We start from the raw sequence: 21,215 nt of genomic DNA, 5'->3' as shown, positions 1-21,215 counted from the left end.
TAATAATAATTAACTAAATAATTCCTATTTTAAACTAAAAACATACCTATAAAATAAACCCTATGATAGCTAAAATATAACTAATAGTTACATTGTAGCTATCTTAGGGTTTATTTTATTTCACAGGCAAGTTTGTATTTATTTTAACTAGGTAGAATAGTTAATAAATAGTTATTAACTATTTAATAAATAGCTAGCTAAAATAAAGACAAATTTACCTGTAAAATAAAACCTAACCTAAGTTACACTAACATCTAACACTACACTATAATTAAATTATTTCCCTAAATTAAATACAATTAAATAAAATTAACTAAAGTACAAAAACCCCCCCACTAAATTACAGAAAATAATAAACAAATTACAAGATTTTTAAACTAATTACACCTAATCTAATCCCCCTAACAGAATAAAAAAGCCCTACCCTACACTAAATTAAAAATAGCCCTTAAAAGGGCCTTTTGCGGGGCATTGCCCCAAAGTAATCAGCTCTTTTACCTGTAAAAAAAATTACAAATCCCCCCCAACATTAAAACCCACCACCCACACAACCAACCCTACTCTAAAACCCACCCAATACCCCCTTAAAAAAAAACTTACACTAACCCCTTGAAGATCACCTTACCGGGAGAAGTCTTCATCCAACCAGGCCAAAGTCCTCAACGAAGCCGGGAGAAGTCTTCATCCAAGCCAGGCGAAGTGGTCCTCCAGACGGGCAGAAGTCTTCATCCAGACGGCATCTTCTATCTTCATCCATCTGGCGCGGGTCCATCTTCAAGATATCCAAAGCAGAGCATCCTCTTCATCCGACGGCTAACCCTGAATGAAGGTTCCTTTAAATGACGTCATCCAAGATGGTGTCCCTTCAATTCCGATTGGCTGATAGAATTCTATCAGACAATCGGAATTAAGGTAGATCCAATCAGCCAACAGGATTAAGCTCGCATTCTATTGGCTGTTCCAATCAGCCAATAGAATGCGAGCTCAATCCTATTGGCTGATTGGATCAGCCAATAGGATTGAACTTCAATCCTATTGGCTGATTGCATCAGCCAATAGGATTTTTTTTACCTTAATTCCGATTGGCTGATAGAATTCAGCCAATCGGAATTGAAGGGACGCCATCTCAGATGACATCATTTAAAGGAACCTTCATTCACTGTTAGTCAGATGAAGAGGATGCTCCGCGTCGGATGTCTTGAAGATGGACCTGCTCCGCGCAGGATGGATGAAGATAGAAGATGCTGTCTGGATGAAGACTTCTGCCCGTCTGGAGGACCACTTTGCCCGGCTTGGATGAAGACTTCTCCCGGCTTCGTTAAGGACTTCAGCCCGGTTGGATGAAGACTTCTCCCTGTAAGATGATCTTCAAGGGGTTAGTGTTATTTTTTTTTAAGGGGGTATTGGGTGGGTTTTAGAGTAGGGTTAGTTGTGTGGGTGGAGGGATTTGTAAAAAGAATTTACAGGTAAAAGAGCTGATTATTTTGGGGCAATGCCCAGCAAAAGGCCCTTTTAAGGGCTATTTGTAATTTAGTGTAGGGTAGGGCTTTTTTATTTTGGGGGGGCTCTTTTATTTTGTTAGGGGGATTAGATTAGGTGTAATTAGTTTACAAATCTTGTCATTTGTTTATTATTTTCTGTAATTTAGTTGTTGTTTTTTTGTACTTTAGCTAATTTTATTTAATTGTATTTAATTTAGGGAAATAATTTAATTATAGTGTAGTGTTAGGTGTTAGTGTAACTTAGGTTAGGTTTTATTTTACAGGTAAATTTGTATTTATTTTAGCTAGGTATTTATTAAATAGTTAATAACTATTTAGTAACTATTCTACCTAGTTAAATAAATACAAACTTGCTTGTAAAATAAAAATAAACCCTAAGCTAGATACAATGTAACTATTAGTTATATTGTAGCTAGTTTAGGGTTTATTTTACAGGTATTTAGTTTTAAATAGGAATAATTTAGTTAATGATAGGTATTTCTTTTAATTATATTTAAGTTAGGGGGGTTAGGGTTAGACTTAGATTTAGGGGTTAATAACTTTAGTATAGTGGTGGCGACGTTGGGGGCAGCAGATTAGGGGTTAATAAATGTAGGTAGGTGTCGTTGATGTTAGGGACGGCAGATTAGGGGTTAATAATATTTAACTAATGTTTGCAAGGCGGGAGGGCGGCGGTTTAGGGGTAAATATATTTATTATAGTGGCGGCGATGTCCGGTTCGGCAGATTAGGGGTTAAAATGTTTATTTTAGTGTTTAGGGGGATAATAGGTAGTTTATTGGTGTTAGTGTACTTTTTAGCACTTTAGTTAAGAGTTTTATGCTACAGCGTTGTAGTGTAAAACTCTTAACTACTGATGCCAGTCTTGACAGGAGAGGGTCTACCGCTCACTTTTTGGCAGACTCGTAATACCAGCGCTATACAAGTCCCACTGAAAAAAAGAGGATACGCAATTTACGTAAGTGGATTTGCAGTATTTCAAAGTCTGGCCAAAAAAGTGAGCGGTACACCTGTACCTGCAAGACTCGTAATACCAGCGGGCGTTAAAAAGCAGCGTTAGGACCGGCCAACGCTGCTTTTTAAGCCTAACGCACAACTCATAATCTAGCCATTAGTCTCTGCTAATTAATGGCCACTGCTTTGTTGTAGCCATGTTTTCTATCAGGGTTAAAAGCCTATTTTCTTATCTTGCATACTCTGCTGAGGCCAGTTGGGGACAGTTATAAATAAGTTACCAGAATAACAATCTCAAAAGTGATAATGTCTCTTTAATAGAGTTACTGACTAGAAAATCTTCCAGGGAAACCGACCTACACATTTCCTTCAAAGTGAGTTTTTTTTGTTTGTTATTTAACAGTTTACAATAAAACTTAGCAATACAGACTACTTAAGTCCAGAAAATATATTTCTCTCTTTTTTCAGTAACTCTGACAAATAACATTACATCTTAGAATGTGTTATAATGTGTTATACTTTTGTGACACAAAATGACATTTTTGTATAATACAAAGACAAAAATTTTGAATGCTTGAAAGGAAATTTTTTAATTTTGTTTCCCAAATCTTGTTAAAAGCGCATGTTTTGCACATAAAAGTTTTGTTTGTTTTTTTTGCTTGAATAAGGTCATTTTAAAAACAGAATTTATGCTTACCTGATAAATTACTTTCTCTTTGCGGTGTATCCAGTCCATGGATTCATCCTTTACTTGTGGGATATTCTCATTCCCTACAGGAAGTGGCAAAGAGAGCACACAGCAGAGCTGTCCATATAGCTCCCCCTCTAGCTCCACCCCCCAGTCATTCGACCAAAGGTTAGGAAGAAAAAGGAGAAACCATAGGGTGCAGTGGTGACTGTAGTTTAAACAAAAAATGTTTTACCCGACTTAATTGCCAGGGCGGGCCGTGGACTGGATACACCGCAAGAGAAAGTAATTTATCAGGTAAGCATAAATTCTGTTTTCTCTTGCAAGGTGTATCCAGTCCACGGATTCATCCTTTACTTGTGGGATACCAATACCAAAGCTTTAGGACACGGATGAAGGGAGGGAACAAGACAGGTACCTTAAACGGAAGGCACCACTGCTTGCAAAACCTTTCTCCCAAAAATGGCCTCCGAAGAAGCAAAAGTATCGAATTTATAAAATTTGGCAACAGTATGCAGTGAAGACCAAGTCGCTGCCTTACAAATCTGTTCAACAGAAGCCTCATTTTTGAAAGCCCATGTGGAAGCCACTGCTCTGGTAGAATGAGCAGTAATTCTTTCAGGAGGCTGCTGGCCAGCAGTCTCATAGGCCAAACGGATGATGCTTTTCAGCCAAAAGGAAAGAGAGGTAGCAGTCGCTTTCTGACCTCTCCTCTTACCAGAATAGATAACAAACAAAGAAGATGTTTGTCTGAAATCCTTAGTTGCTTGTAAATAGAACTTTAAAGCACGAACTACATCAAGATTGTGCAATAGACGTTCCTTCTTCGAAGATGGGTTAGGACTGATTGAAGATATAAAACTACAATTCTAACACCACATTCACTTTACCCTCCCGTAGAGAGACCCTAGTGCTTAGAGCCGGCAAAGAGAATGACTGGGGGTGGAGCTAGAGGGGGAGCTATATGGACAGCTCTGCTGTGTGCTCTCTTTGCCACTTCCTGTAGGGAATGAGAATATCCCACAAGTAAAGGATGAATCCGTGGACTGGATACACCTTGCAAGAGAAATTAAAAATTGAAATCATTCGTCTAACAGTTCATGGCACCTCACTCAGTTTTATTTAATAATTTTCATTTGACCAGCCAATCAGTAAACATTATTCACTGTTTTTAATGGAGCATTTCAGCCAAAACTACACTATACTAGTAGAGGCAGAACTATTCCTGCAAGGACAAACTTAGTCTTTCATATAACTATTAAAAATTACTTATTTTCCATGCAAAACAAAATAGTTTACAATGCGGTCTTTAAATTCATATTAGAAATATTTTCTCCATTAAACCAGAAAACTAAAAACGTGTAACTAAATTTGCAGAGAAAAATGCTGTGTCTTAAAGGGACATAACAGTCCAAAAAGAAAACATAATAATGGGATTTATTATTTTGCGAATTGCTTGCATATAACTAGGGGGTCAATCAGAATCTATTTGCTGAGGCATTTTCTATTCATTGGGATCACAAAAGTGCATTTTTCGCTATTTCCCACACCCGCAATAAGATTTCTGGTTCCTTGATAAAAACCTTATTTTTACTGTCTATTTTAAAGAGACCACTTTGGCACTTTGGACAATTTTACAAGTAATCCAAGACTATCTGGAAACAGTCTATTGTGCAAAACACTCTGAAATGGCAACATGATACATTTTAGAGGTATATTATTAACATAAGTGGCTTTGATTCATTAAAGCTGTATTCATCACTATTGTACAGGCCATTTGCAGTGGGCAGGACACATTACATAAGTATAGGCTCATTTACATATATGTTTATGTGTTGAGTATGTGATATCCTGCACAGCTAAGGGAATCTGCAGGAAAAGTCACATCAGGTTCCAAACATCTTCATGGCTATAAAAACCCGGCCATGGTGGCGCAATCTTGTTTGGACATCTTCTATGTAGATACCATATTGAGAGGAAGCTGGTTCACACTTTACACTTTCATAACTGTAAAAATCCACTATAAGAAGATATCATAAGTCCTTCTAATATGATCCATAGTCTTTATCTTGTTTTCAGATCAAATTAAAACAGAAAACAGTGCTTTAACAAACAATAAATGTAAAACTAAAGTAGTAAAATAATAAAAGTGACAATATAGCGATTGAGCAATCATGCTCAGTATGTCTATCAGGCAAAGATACAAATGGCATGTAGCTGGTTAAGCAGTGGTGAGGATGGAATCGGATTACAATAGGTTAATGCCACACATGTAAATTAGAATTTTCCTTACACAGTGAACAAAGGATTCATTCAAAAGCACTTTACTGTAACCTTAAGAGGTGTGAAAGGGCTATTGTATATGCGAGTTTCAGATGACCTCCCAGTTTCTATCCTGACAATGAGTACTTCAAGGGACAGTCAACACTACATTTTTAATTGTTTAAAAGGTTAGATAATGCTTTTACTGCCTGTTCCCCAGCTTTGCACAACTGACATTGTTTTATTAATATACTTTATAACATTTAAACCTCTAAATGTCTGCCTGTTTCTTAGCCACTATAGACAGCCTCTTAATCACATGCTTTTTTATTTGCTTTTCCCAAAAGAGACTGCTAGTTCATGTGGGCCATATAGATAACATTGTGCTCACGCCCCGTGTTCTGCATAACACAGCTAAAATGCAAGTCAACAGAAAATAAATAAAAAGTCATGTGATCAGGGGGCTGTCAAAAGAGGCTTAGATACAAGGTAATCACAGAGGTAAAAAGTGTATTAATAGAACAGTGTTGGTTGTACAAAACTGGGGAATGGGTAATAAAGGGATTATCTATCTTTTTAAACAATAACATTTTTTTAGTTGACTGTCCCTTTAACACAAGAAAAGGTATTTTTTTGAACTTTTCCATTCAAAAAAGGCATTTTGCATTGTGATCACTTGGAAAACAAGCAAAAAAAAATACATTTCAGGAGTAAATTGCTGATAGAGTGCGATTGAACCTGTGGCTAAACATATAGTTATAGTCAGCTCCATGGCAGCAATGCACTACTGGGATGTAGCCAATCACATCTGATGATCCAATTACAAGATGCATGTGTGTGTAGCCACCCATCCAAAATTTTCCAGTAATGCACTGCTGCTCCTGAGTTGCATTTTTCAACAAAGGATACAAAGAGTACAAAGTAAATTTGCAAATGGAAGAGTAAATTGAAAGATCTCTTAAAATGACATGCTCTGTATTAACCATGAAAGTTTAATTTTGACTTTCCTGTCCCTTAAAATGTACTATATAATGAAAGTTAGTGTTCTGTATCTTAAAGGAAGATTAAAGAATTGTTCTCTCAGTCAGTGAGCAGTTGATCTCTAGGGATCTGCTGGCTCATAATGAAGTATGTGGATGGCTCTTTAGCATTTGACTGGATCATTATGTACAAGGATGTCTTTCAAGTTGGGGGCTTTCTTGTATACAATCCGGGGAGCATCCCCAACTTGAAAGACATCCTTGTACATAATGATCCAGTCAAATGCTATCAGAAAGGCACCTGGATGGATGGCAAAAAGAAGTTGGGTTGCTACAGGTGTGGGGATTGCACTACATGCAACAGCATGTTGACCGGATCCCAGTTCCATCACACTCGGACCGGGAAAAAATATAGGATCTTTCACAGATTATCATGCATCAGCACTTTTGTGATTTATATTCTGACATGTCTGTGCTCTCTGGTTTATGTCGGTAAGACCTCAACCACTTTAAGGGAGAGGATGGCCAATCATCGCCATGCCATAAGAACTACTATTGACAAACAGACATCAGATCAACCTGTGGCCAGGTATTTTATGCAAGTGGGACATACCGCTGCCAGCTTAAGAACTATGATAATTGATTATGTGCCACCTTTGAATAGGGGTGGTGATAGGCATAAAAAACTCCTACAAGTGGAGGAGTCATGGATTTACCAATTGGATACTGTAACCCCAAGAGGGTTGAATGTGCAGCTGGACTACAATGTGATCCTGTAGTTGGATCTTTCTAGGACTGGACGGTCTAGGTTTTATCTGGCACTACTCAGAATAGTAGTCAACAAATATTCAACCTCTTATTAACATATATCCCATCAGTCTGGGCTGCCTAGTTGATGAGTGTGTATTCCGCCTGGAGGAAGTTTCTATCATGCTGCAATAGGCATGAGGGGATCAGGTTATATAGGTTAGGTGTTCTGCTTAACTTAGATTTTTTAGTAGTCTAATCTGAAGTATAGATTAGCATTGGAAATCTTTTTCTGTACATTAGGTTTTTTTTTTTTACGATAAACTGATCTCCGATATCAGCTACGCTAATGCAAGTCCAAACCACATAGAGATGAACGCAGGGTAACGTAGGTGATTTTTGTCACTAGGGGAGAGGCTATGCTAATTTGCCATGTGCCCTGATCGGAAGCTGAGCGAAATGTCAGTGAAATGGCGGACACGTATTAGCTCTGCTGGAACGGAAGTCAGAGCACAGTGGGGTTTATTAGGGATCAGGTGTGTGTTTGGTATAGAACACTTGGATACAGATTGAACACCCATTGAAAAAGGTACCAGTGTAATACCGAAACGTCTGGGGGTATTTGTACTTTAAAATGGTGATGTGATGCGATTAAATTTAATTTTTCACAAGACCAGTGAGTGCAGCGTTTTATTCTTTGAAAGGATAAAGGCAACTGATGTATCTATTATACTACGCAGCACCCTGGCTGTTGTTATCTGGGAATAGCGAGTGCACCTGAAATTGGACTTATATATATATATATATTTATATCTATACCTGTATATCTATTCATATAGATATATAGGTATAGATATGTATTTTATAATAATAATAATAACTAGTATTTATATAGTGCCTTTCTCCAAGTGGGACTCAAATCGCTTTTTCAGCGCTCGCTCTCAGAATTAACCAAATCGGCAGCTGAATAGTAATAGTTGTTATTATAACCCAATTTAATGGTACTCATTTTATCGACCTCGGAAGGATGAAGGGCTAAGTCAGCCCTGCCGGGATTTGAACCTGTGACCTTGGATCTTTCAAACAGGCTTTTTTTGTAGTCAGGGTATTTACCAATTTAGAACAAATGCGGTCAGGTTAGCGCACATGAAAACTTAGTAATCTTAAAATTATTATACATACGGTAAAATATTATAAATTCATAGAATATATATAAAATATATATATTTTTTTAATTTCCAATATTTATTATTTCAAAATTGCGCCTTAAGATTACTACGTTTGTATGCGCGCTAACCCAACCGTGTTAGTCATAAATTGCGAACCTAGATGCGCATTGCCTATATTTTCAATTTCTTAGTTTTTCACATAGAAGATATGAAGATTATTTATACCTATACTAGTACTAAAGCCCGTGTACACGGGACATTTTTTGCAGTACAGCGGTCCCCACCCCTTGCTCTCTCCCCCCTCTCTTTTGCTCTCTCTTCCCCCCTTTCTTTTGCTTTCTCTCCCCCCTCTCCTTTGCTCTCTCTCTCTCCCCTCTTTTGCTCTCTCTCTCTCCCCTCTTTTGCTCTCTCCCTCCTTTCTTTTGCTCTCTCTCCCCCCTCTTTTGTTCTCTCCCCCCTCTTTGGCTCCCCCCCCTCTTTGGCTCTCCTCCCCCCTCTTTGGCTCTCTCCCCCCCCTCTTTGGCTCCCCCCCCTCTTTGGCTCTCTCTCTCCCCCCTCTTTGGCTCTCCCCCCCTTTGGCTCTCTCCCCCCCCTTTGGCTCTCCCCCCCCCCCTTTGGCTCTCTCCCCCCCCCTTTGGCTCTCTCCTCCCCCCCCTTTGGCTCTCTCCCCCCCTTTGGCTCTCTCCCCCCCCCTTTGGCTCTCTCTCCCCCCTCTTTGGCTCTCTCTCCTCTTTGGCTCTCTTTCCTCTTTGGCTCTCTCTCTCCCCCCCTCTTTGGCTCTCCCCCCCCCTTCTCTTTGGCTCTCCCCCCCCCTTCTCTTTGGCTCTCCCCCCCCCCCTTCTCTTTGGCTCTCCCCCCCCCCCCTTCTCTTTGGCTCTCCCCCCCCTTCTCTTTGGCTCTCCCCCCCCCCATTCTCTTTGGCTCCCCCCCTCCCATTCTCTTTGGCTCCCCCCCCCTTCTCTTTGGCTCTCCCCCCACTTCTCTTTGGATCTCCCTCCCCCCTTCTCTTTGGCTCTCCACCCCCCCCTTCTCTTTGGCTCTCCCCCCCCCCTTCTCTTTGTCTCTCTCTCCCCCTTCTCTTTGGCTCTCTCTCCCCCCTTCTCTTTGGCTCTCTCTCCCCCCTTCTCTTTGGCTCTCTCTCCCCCCTTCTCTTTGGCTCTCTCTCCCCCCTTCTCTTTGGCTCTCTCTCCCCCCCTTCTCTTTGGCTCTCTCTCCCCCCTTCTCTTTGGCTCTCTCTCCCCCCTTCTCTTTGGCTCTCTCTCCCCCCTTCTCTTTGGCTCTCTCTCCCCCCTTCTCTTTGGCTCTCTCTCCCCCCTTCTCTTTGGCTCTCTCTCCCCCCTTCTCTTTGGCTCTCTCTCCCCCCTTCTCTTTGGCTCTCTCTCCCCTCTTTGGCCCTTCTCCCCCCTCTCCTGCTCCTTCTCCCCCCCCTCTCCTGCTCCCTCTCTGGCTCTGTCTTGAAGTCTTCACATCGCGGGACCCCGCCCGGCTACGCCCCATCACGGCGACACCCGCCCGGTCACGCCCATCACGGCGGCACCCGCCCGGCCACACCCATCACGACGCCCGGTCACGCCCCCATCGCAACGCTCCCGTCGGCCACAAACAGCTGTGAGGTCTGGGGAGCGTGTGGCCGCTTCTCACGCAGCACACCTCACAGCTGTTGAGTAGCTCGCGCTCCATATCTCTTGTCACAGGCTGTTTCAATCAGCTTACCTCGCGCTCCCCAGACCTCACAGCTGTTTGTGTACCTCGCGCTCCCTATCTCAAGGCCAAGTGTTTGTCTCTACTGCGCATGACGGCTTCAGACAAACACTTGGCCTTTTATAATATAGGATATCCATAGGATTACAACAACATTTTAAATTAGGGGGAGATAAAAGGTGAGTTTAAAATCCTCCACTACGCACAAAATATAGACAAAATAACTCATTGTGTAGTTCATTAACAAATTTAGACAGGCCCAGAGGCTTGTTTTCCCACAGAAAACCTCTGAATTAAACTGTTTCCAAGGCAGCAAAGGATTCTGGGTAAGATATGCAAATTAAGTACACAATGACACACCTTTTTACTTCAGTCTGCTTTTCAGCAGGTTCCCTTTACGCCAAAGTATCACTGTTCACACAGCTTATAAACTTAGCTAGGGTTAGTGCAGTGATTCATAACCATCCCAGGACAGACTGTTTCGTGGTTTTTGCCACTCATCAGCTGGGAGAAGGTTAGAATCATTGCTGGGTGAAGTTGATTCCGGGCAGAATACAACAACATTTTAAATTAGGGGGAGATAAAAGGTGAGTTTAAAATCCTCCACTACGCACAAAATTTAGAAAAAATAATTCATTGTGTAGTTCATTAACAAATCTAGACAGTCCCAGAGGCTTGTTTTCCCACAGAAAACATCTGAATTACACTGTTTCCAATGCAGCAAAGGATTCTGGGTAAGATATGCAAATTAAGTACACAATGGCACACCTTTTTACTTCAGTCTGCTTTTCAGCAGGTTCATAGGATTAGATATACAGATATAGGTATATATTGAAATATGTATTTAAAATAAAAAGGACATTGTTCTGTATGTGAATAACATTGGAACATGTGAAATATTAATAATTCATGGTGGGTTTAGCGTCCTTGAATAAACGCAATAGGGCTAGCAGGCGAGTATGGGATTTTCTTTGCAGTTTTCGAACTCCATTAAAGTCTATGGGCGAGTACGTTAATGCATTTGCGATATTCAAAGTTCCAGTTTTTGCACAGGTTTATGCTTACCCCCAAAGCTTTTTTACTTTTTACTCATAATGCGAGTGCAATATATATATAGTGCCTTTCTCCAAGTGGGACTCAAATCGCTTTTTCAGCGCTCGCTCTCAGAATTAACCAAATCGGCAGCTGAATAGTAATAGTTGTTATTATAACCCAATTTAATGGTACTCATTTTATCGACCTCGGAAGGATGAAGGGCTAAGTCAGCCCTGCCGGGATTTGAACCTGTGACCTTGGATCTTTCAAACAGGCTTTTTTTGTAGTCAGGGTATTTACCAATTTAGAACAAATGCGGTCAGGTTAGCGCACATGAAAACTTAGTAATCTTAAAATTATTATACATACGGTAAAATATTATAAATTCATAGAATATATATAAAATATATATATTTTTTTTAATTTTCAATATTTATTATTTCAAAATTGCGCCTTAAGATTACTACGATTGTATGCGCGCTAACCCAACCGTGTTAGTCATAAATTGCGAACCTAGATGCGCATTGCCTATATTTTCAATTTCTTAGTTTTTCACATAGAAGATATGAAGATTATTTATACCTATACTAGTACTAAAGCCCGTGTACACGGGACATTTTTTGCAGTACAGCGGTCCCACCCCTTGCTCTCTCCCCCCTCTCTTTTGCTCTCTCTTCCCCCCTTTCTTTTGCTTTCTCTCCCCCCTCTCCTTTGCTCTCTCTCTCTCCCCTCTTTTGCTCTCTCTCTCTCCCCTCTTTTGCTCTCTCCCTCCTTTCTTTTGCTCTCTCTCCCCCCTCTTTTGTTCTCTCCCCCCTCTTTGGCTCCCCCCCCTCTTTGGCTCTCCTCCCCCCTCTTTGGCTCTCTCCCCCCCTCTTTGGCTCCCCCCCCCTCTTTGGCTCTCTCTCTCCCCCCTCTTTGGCTCTCCCCCCCTTTGGCTCTCCCCCCCCCCCCTTTGGCTCTCTCCCCCCCCCTTTGGCTCTCTCCCCCCCCCCCTTTGGCTCTCTCTCCCCCCTCTTTGGATCTCTCTCCTCTTTGGCTCTCTTTCCTCTTTGGCTCTCTCTCTCCCCCCTCTTTGGCTCTCCCCCCCCTTCTCTTTGGCTCTCCCCCCCCCCTTCTCTTTGGCTCTCCCCCCCCCTTCTCTTTGGCTCTCCCCCCCCTTCTCTTTGGCTCTCCTCCCCCCCTTCTCTTTGGCTCTCCCCCCCCTTCTCTTTGGCTCCCCCCCCCATTCTCTTTGGCTCCCCCCCCCCTTCTCTTTGGCTCTCCCCCCCCCTTCTCTTTGGCTCTCCCCCCCCCTTCTCTTTGGCTCTCCCCCCCATTCTCTTTGGCTCTCCCCCCCCATTCTCTTTGGTTCTCCCCCCCCATTCTCTTTGGTTCTCCCCCCCCTTCTCTTTGGCTCTCCCCCCCCCCTTCTCTTTGGCTCTCCCCCCCCTTCTCTTTGGCTCTCCCCCCCCCTTCTCTTTGGCTCTCCCCCCCCCTTCTCTTTGGATCTCCCTCCCCCCTTCTCTTTGGCTCTCCACCCCCCCTTCTCTTTGGCTCTCCCCCCCCCCTTCTCTTTAGCTCTCCCCCCCCCCTTCTCTTTGGCTCTCTCTCCCCCTTCTCTTTGGCTCTCTCTCCCCCCTTCTCTTTGGCTCTCTCTCCCCCCTTCTCTTTGGCTCTCTCTCCCCCCTTCTCTTTGGCTCTCTCTCCCCCCCTCTCTTTGGCTCTCTCTCCCCCCTTCTCTTTGGCTCTCTCTCCCCCCTTCTCTTTGGCTCTCTCTCCCCTCTTTGGCCCTTCTCCCCCCTCTCCTGCTCCCTCTCTGGCTCTGTCTTGAAGTCTTCACATCGCGGGACCCCGCCCGGCCACGCCCCATCACGGCGACACCCGCCCGGCCACGCCCATCACGGCGGCACCCGTCCGGCCACACCCATCGCGACGCCCGGTCACGCCCCCATCGCAACGCTCCCGTCGGCCACAAACAGCTGTGAGGTCTGGGGAGCGTGTGGCCGCTTCTCACGCAGCACACAGCTGTTGAGTAGCTCGCGCTCCATATCTCTTGTCACAGGCTGTTTCAATCAGCTTACCTCGCGCTCCCCAGACCTCACAGCTGTTTGTGTACCTCGCGCTCCCTATCTCAAGGCCAAGTGTTTGTCTCTACTGCGCATGACGGCTTCAGACAAACACTTGGCCTTTTATAATATAGGATATCCATAGGATTACAACAACATTTTAAATTAGGGGGAGATAAAAGGTGAGTTTAAAATCCTCCACTACGCACAAAATATAGACAAAATAACTCATTGTGTAGTTCATTAACAAATTTAGACAGGCCCAGAGGCTTGTTTTCCCACAGAAAACCTCTGAATTAAACTGTTTCCAAGGCAGCAAAGGATTCTGGGTAAGATATGCAAATTAAGTACACAATGACACACCTTTTTACTTCAGTCTGCTTTTCAGCAGGTTCCCTTTACGCCAAAGTATCACTGTTCACACAGCTTATAAACTTAGCTAGGGTTAGTGCAGTGATTCATAACCATCCCAGGACAGACTGTTTCGTGGTTTTTGCCACTCATCAGCTGGGAGAAGGTTAGAATCACTGCTGGGTGAAGTTGATTCCGGGCAGAATACAACAACATTTAAATTAGGGGGAGATAAAAGGTGAGTTTAAAATCCTCCACTACGTACAAAATTTAGAAAAAATAATTCATTGTGTAGTTCATTAACAAATCTAGACAGTCCCAGAGGCTTGTTTTCCCACAGAAAACATCTGAATTACACTGTTTCCAATGCAGCAAAGGATTCTGGGTAAGATATGCAAATTAAGTACACAATGACACACCTTTTTACTTCAGTCTGCTTTTCAGCAGGTTCATAGGATTAGATATACAGATATAGGTATATATTGAAATATGTATTTAAAATAAAAAGGACATTGTTCTGTATGTGAATAACATTGGAACATGTGAAATATTAATAATTCATGGTGGGTTTAGCGTCCTTGAATAAACGCAATAGGGCTAGCAGGTGAGTATGGGATTTTCTTTGCAGTTTTCGAACTCCATTAAAGTCTATGGGCGAGTACGTTAATGCATTTGCGATATTCAAAGTTCCAGTTTTTGCACAGGTTTATGCTTACCCCCAAAGCTTTTTTACTTTTTACTCATAATGCGAGTGCAAACTGACACGCGCAAAAAGCCTCCATCCAGGGTAGTTTACTCTCAAGGGGGGGCACAAAAATAGCGCTCCACTCCTAATCTTGCCCTAAATAAGCTGACCAAAAAAAAAATATTTTTATAGAACTTAAAAAACAAGGTTGCTATTAAAGCAAATGCATAATGTCTTTTTTCAGGGACAGCTGAAATCTGCAACATTAATCAGATTGTGCAAAAGAATTAGACTTTCAAAGACCATTCATGGACTAACAATCCGTACTTTTGTTCTACTCCATCAAAAATTAATCACTGGATTTGCTCAGTAAAATTTGTACAGCAGTTATGAGGATTTTTATATACACTATACATAATTATAGTTCAAACAATGACAAATGTTAATATGTTTATAAGCGCTGTACAAACGTGATCCTCACATCTTTGTTTAAACATCTCATACCAAACATTCAGAGATGTCTGCAGGATACAAAACATTACGTCTGAGAATGTATTTCAAGTGTAAAATGTTTGGACAATTGACCGACAAGGTAACAGGTATAACATAACGTATCCCTGACAACACAGACCTAATCAATGATTTACTATACACTCTAACAATTACCTTGCACACTTCATGGATGACTTAGCCAAACTTAAGTTAAAGAACAGTGCAATTAACTCTTCAGTAGAGATATAAGTCACTCTAGGTAAGGAATGTATCACACTTTTAAGGCAACGCCAAGATAAACATATATTTTGTACAATTCAGTAAAGATAAGAAATGAGTCAGACAGCATAGAAAAATTACTTTTCAAACAGTGTAAGCTCCACCTTAAACTACTAATTAGTCAGCAACTTTTTTTTTTGTATAAAATAGACATAATTCACCTGTAATACAAAAAAAACAAGTTTATTCTTACCTCTTCCACAGATACAGGCAAACAAACTCGGCTACAAAAGAAAACAAAAACCATATTAGAATAGATAATGATCACCTTGCATTAGCTCTTCATGTAAGATGTACGCCACAAGCTGACAAATGGTTTGCAAATTAGGTATTGACAACAACACTAAGGTGCCAGGCACACACTTTTTGTAGTGTTTCTCTACAGAATAAGCCAGCGGTAACATTTTAGGATTCATGACTCCTGGAATTGATCTAGCCCACAAATACACACATTGAAATGTGACACGCAGATGAGAATTCATAGTAACCTTGACTTATCTTCAATACTGTCATTATGTTGGAAATCAATACTTGGAAAGTAAGTGTATGATGTGTTGTGGTAGGAATGACCCTGTAATCTAATCAAAACAGGAATGGAAATTCTGTGCACAGCCACAAACTTAGAAAAGAGAGATCTGTTTAACAAGCACAAGAACTGCATCTAAATATCAATTGAATTCATACTCAAGCATAAGTTCACTTCACAAATGAAACAAAAAAAGAAAGGGCGCCTCCTAGTGTAGCCAGTATATATAAGGATAAATAGAATGAGATATAGATTTTGTACTCACATGTAGTGAAGGCAAAGATAATGCCTAGATAAGCAGTCTGGAAACTTATCAGTGTCCCAGTTGACTGTGCATTAGAATGCTAGGGCAGCTCCTCTTAGTAGATTTCCAAAATCATCTGAAAAGTAAAAAGATATACAGAGGGCGACTCCTAGTGTGGAATTAGTAAGCAGAGTGTGAACCCACCAGCTTTACCCTTCAGAGATATACTCACAAAGTATAGAGCACACTGTAGTGCTAATGAAGCAAGCTGGGTATATTAAAAGTGGCCCAGCGCACATACCACTCCGGTGAAAGATGGTCCAATGTATTCAAAATGTTCAGATAAAAAATTCAGGAGACTCCAGATATATATAAAAAACACTTTATATAAAAATATAACAGTGTACAATAAAAATCAGTAGAATTCGCTACGCGTTTCTCAGAGCTACCACTCTGTTTCCTCAGGCAAGTTATCAACTTGCCTGAGGAAACAGAGTGGTAGCTCTGAGAAACGCGTAGCGAATTCTACTGATTTTTATTGTACACTGTTATATTTTTATATAAAGTGTTTTTTATATATATCTGGAGTCTCCTGAATTTTTTATCTGAACATTTTGAATACATTGGACCATCTTTCACCGGAGTGGTATGTGCGCTGGGCCACTTTTAATATACCCAGCTTGCTTCATTAGCACTACAGTGTGCTCTATACTTTGTGAGTATATCTCTGAAGGGTAAAGCTGGTGGGTTCACACTCTGCTTACTAATTCCACACTAGGAGTCGCCCTCTGTATATCTTTTCACTTCTACATTAAAAAGGCCCAGTTCATCAGACACAATATAGGAATGCACTAAAGGGACATAACAGTGTAAAGCGAAGTAAACTGAAAAGTCTTTTAGAATTGAATACTCTATCTAGATGAACAACATTTATGTTTTGACTTTCATGTCACTTTAAACTAAAGTTTTTTGCCTATGTCCATGTTTGCTTTGCAGAAAAATCTGTCTACCCCCCCCCCCAAAAAAAAAAAAACAACCTAAAAATAACTAATCCTACACATAAAAGAGATAGTGATGAATTAGGGAATAACAGAATTAAGTCAAAGTTTAACTAAAAAACAAATCATGAAAAATAAAAGTACCAAAACAGTGTTCAATTATGAAAAGTCTCAGAAGGTAGTTTATTGTCTACACTGGGAAAAACTACACACAGAAAATGAAGCAATAACTATTATAGAGGTGAGTTATGCTGAATTGCAAATAATTGCAATCATCTTTTTGAATGAGTAGTAAAAATAAAAACACACACCTCTCCTGATAATAGGTCTATGAAGAGTGCACTATAACCAGAGAACGTTATCTGTACCTCTACCCCAGACAATGTGTTCATGAATACTGCATAAGGTTCACATACTTGTCCTGATAATACACTATTAGTTTCTAACAAACAAAAAAGAATCTTAAAAACCTGAACACATTTGATTTGATGTTGTTAGTGTTAGCAAAAAAGTAAAATGTTACACTAGGATACCTAAAAGTAAATGTATTTATTTATATCTGTATTTCTTAGACTGTTTATTTAATAAGAACTAGTGAAAGAAGAACAAATAAATCCTTCTAACTCCTGCTTAGCCCCAAACAATAGACAAGTGCTATATGATAGGCTTTCCATGCGTATACGAGATCCATAAATCTGTAAACCCAATGAGCCTCTAGTCACTGTACTGGAAAGGCAGAAAAGACTATAACAATTACAAAAATATAACCTTAAAGGGACACTGAACCCAAATTTTTGGTTTCATGATTCAGATAGAGCATGAAATTTTAAGCAACTTTCTAATTTACTCCTATTATCAATTTTTCTTCGTTCTATCTATATTTTAAAAACAGGAATGTAAATCTTAGCAGCCAGCCCATTTTAAATTCAGCACCATGGATAGCGCTTGCTTATTGGAGGCTTACATTTACACACCAATAAACGAGCATAACCCAGGTTCTCAACAAAAAATGGGCCGGCTCCTATGCATCACATTCCTGCTTTTTAAATAAAGATAGCAAGAGAACGAAGAAAAATTGATACTAGGAGTAAATTAGAAAGTTGCTTAAAATTGCATGCTCTATCTGAATCATGGAAGGAAACAAAAAATGGGTTTAGTGTCCCTTTAAGAGTTAACTACCACCTGCATTATAAATGGACCCAGCCATGAATTAACAATATGCAAAAAATAGAAAACTTATACTTTTAATGCACTAAACATTTTTCCCACTCATGTAATGTCTAAGAATTCAGCATTTATCAATAACTTTATTTGAAGAATACAGTGTTGCTTCTTTCTTGCTGTCAATTTATCCCACTCATTTTAATGTTTCAAATAGTAGCTTGACAGCTCAGAGGGTGGGGTGTGCCCAAGTGTAAACCAATTTTAAAGTCCATGCCAAGTTACACTGCTCTTAATCAGATGACGCCTTGAATTCTGGAGTGATAGAAATTCTAATAGATGATTTCATATTGTCATCTGTTAAACCATGGTCCCCTTCCAACTTTAAAGAAAGAGAGAGTTGCCAATCTCCCCTCTTTATTTCTAAGTCACCCACACAACCATACACTTCATGATGTACAAATGAATGACTCTATTAGCTTTCAAGGAAACATTGATTTTGATGGCAAATAAGAAGCAGAAAGTAAATCAAGTCAGTCTATATTCCTAAATGAAGTAAAGGTTATTCAGCAAAATAACAAATTATTAAATGTAATTACTACAGGGCTGGATATTATTTAATTGAATTACTACAGGGGTGGACAAAGAGTAAGAGTATTTTGTATACACAAATATACCAATTTGGTATAAATTGTGGAACCCTGACTCCTGGTTTATTGAAGTTGCTGTATACGTATATGGACTGGCAAATATTAAATGTTATGTTTTATATAAATGCAAAAGTTTAGAGGTTGATTTTTATTTTAAATTAAAGAGTCAACAAGAATATTGAGGAGCCAGACACACACTTTTGTCAAGAGCAAGAAAAGGGTGTTAGTATAAAAATACAAGTTAAAGGGACGTGATGCCCAATATTTTTCTTTCATGATTCAGACATGGCATACAATTTTATAAAACTTTTCCAATTTACTTCTAATATCAAGTGTGCTATATTTTCTTTGTATCATTTGTTAATGGGAGACATATATGAGCTGCCACCAATTAGCAGCTAGCTCCCAGTAGTGAATTGCTACTCCTAAGCTTACTTAGGTATGCTTTTCAACAAATGATATGTCAAAACCTGATTAAATCTCATTATTTTAGTATTGACAGGTGCTGTTTTTTTTCCATTTCATTACTGTTCTAGGATTTTGCAGTTTTTTTTACATACGGTGTACCCAATAAATAAACAAAATCTAAATTTAGAAAGTGAGTGCACCTTTATGAGCAGAGCATGAGTAATATAAATTCAGGTGACAGATAAAATAAACTCTCAAATATAAAAAAAAAAAAATATTTTATTAAAAACAAATTAAATAAGAATAAACTAAAAATAAAACTAGGTGTGCTACTTCGTCTGTGAGCCGGATTAAAAAAGAACTATGTATATGCTCACACTTACAGAAAATATAGCTCAAGTATTAACTAGGCAGACCCTAAACACATAAGAATTATCACATCACTACCTACCCAAGACCCCTGATGCTTTCCCTGCACTTGCTTGGTGGACAGGGTTACAATCCGCCCCCCCCTCAAGCAAAGAGATAAACCTACAGCTTTCCTTACTATGTGACTTCCCTCCTCCACCAGCCCCTCTAATAACAACAGTATTGTTTCATAATATACAGCTGCATTATTCAGCGTTACCCCCTCAAGCTTCTTGACCTGCAAACTCCCTATATGTGATGCTCCCCCGCCATGTACCATCTCCAGCACCTGCTTCATTCATCCTCCCACAGAGCATTAGCTTAGACACCATCGCCGCCTCCCCAGCTCCAGGTACTTACAACTCCTTGATAAGAACCATGACAGCTCCCTTACGCCGTCTTCTTCTCCGCTGCTCCCGGCCCAGATTGTGAAGGTTACCGGTTACTTCCTACTCCGCACCGTGCTGGGGGCGGGACGTTGCTACAGCAACAGCAACGTCACTGCTGCATCGTCAAGAACGGTGAGCGTGAAGAGACAGTAGGTCCTGCCCACTGCATGAAACATCTGGATACAGAGAGTAACGTGTGTGTGTTTTTTTTTAACGCAAACTTTATTTGCTAACACAAAGGATTGTTGTGGGTTAGCTATCAGTGCATAATAAATTACCTGCCTTTTTTTTTTTCTTTCTTTAAATTATTCAATAAACAGGTTTGTTACCCTTTTAATGTGCATGCTTATTTTTCCACAATAGTGATTATTTTAATACTTATATGAAGGGAAGTATTTTGTGTGTGAATGTATGCATGTTTATATATATATATATATATATATATATATATATATACACACACACACCTATATAGACCATATATATATTTAATTTTCTAAGGCAATGTGTTGATTACATTCTCTATCATCAATCTATCTATCTATGTCTCAATAAGTGCACTCAGTTTGACATCTCACATCCACCGGGGTGCTAATGTGTATGTGTGTATTTGTGTATGTATGTATGTCTGTGTATGTATGTGTTGGTGCGTGTATGTATAATGTGTATGTATGTATAATGTGTGTGTATTAATGTATGTGTGTAACTGTGCGTGTATATGTATGCATGTGTGTTTAACTATGTGTATGTATGTATAATGTATGTGTATATAAGTATATATGTGTGTGTGTAACTGTACATGTATGTACAGTATATTGTGTGTGTTTAACTGTATATGTATGGATGTGTATGTATGTGTTGGTGCGTGTATGCATGTGTGTTTAACTATGTGTATGTATGTATGTATATATAATGTGTGTTTGTGTATGTAAGTATATATGTGTGTGTATTGTCTGTGTGTAACTGTGCGTGTATGTATAATGTGTGTTTGTGTATGTAAGTATATATGTGTGTGCATTGTCTGTGTGTAACTGTGCGTGTATGTATAATGTGTGTTTGTGTGTAACTGTATATGTATGGATGTGTATGTAAGTAAATATGTATAAGGTTAGTACAATAAAAAAGGTATCATCACATTACTCTGGTATTTTGGAATCTTATTTATATATATATATATTTAGTTTATTTTCAGTGGTGAAAATTATTATCCCCCCCCCCCAGTTTTGACTGTGGTATCTTATGTGCCCCCCTATATATTGTTCCTAGAGTCACCACTGAGTAGTGTCCTATTGGTGCTTCTAGTTAGAGGGCTGATATATTTATTCAAAGGCAAAATATGCAAGCAGATAAATACTATATACTCAGCCCATAACCCTTCCAACGCATAATTAAAGTGATATTTTTTTTTCTGTTTCCAATGATGAGGAATGTATCAAGTTGTTTACAAACAGATCCTTTACTTTTTTTTGTCATTATTAATGACTGCTTTTGTCAGTTTAATCTGCCACCTATAATGTAAACCATTAATGCTTTACATATCTA

At 39.8% G+C, this 21,215-nt stretch overlaps 1 protein-coding gene across 1 annotated transcript in view; it reads right to left on the bottom strand.

Annotated features, from left to right (window-relative positions):
• The window catches only part of PITPNA (phosphatidylinositol transfer protein alpha), a 173,778-nt gene extending 154,013 nt beyond the window's left edge, over nt 1–19,765 (bottom strand). The window contains exons 1-2 of the mRNA XM_053706235.1: nt 19,645–19,765; nt 15,083–15,113 (exon numbers count right to left, since the gene is read on the bottom strand). Coding sequence (XP_053562210.1) covers nt 15,083–15,113; nt 19,645–19,664 — 51 coding nt within the window. The 5' untranslated portion in view covers nt 19,665–19,765. The remainder of the gene's footprint in view (nt 1–15,082; nt 15,114–19,644) is intronic.
• Between the last annotated feature and the right edge of the window lie 1,450 nt (nt 19,766–21,215).

The sequence above is a fragment of the Bombina bombina genome, chromosome 3 (genome assembly GCF_027579735.1).
Source record: "Bombina bombina isolate aBomBom1 chromosome 3, aBomBom1.pri, whole genome shotgun sequence".
NCBI classification, from domain to species: Eukaryota; Metazoa; Chordata; class Amphibia; order Anura; family Bombinatoridae; genus Bombina; species Bombina bombina.
The sequence above is the reverse complement of the archived record's forward strand: the minus strand, read 5'-3'. Positions and strand labels throughout refer to the sequence as shown.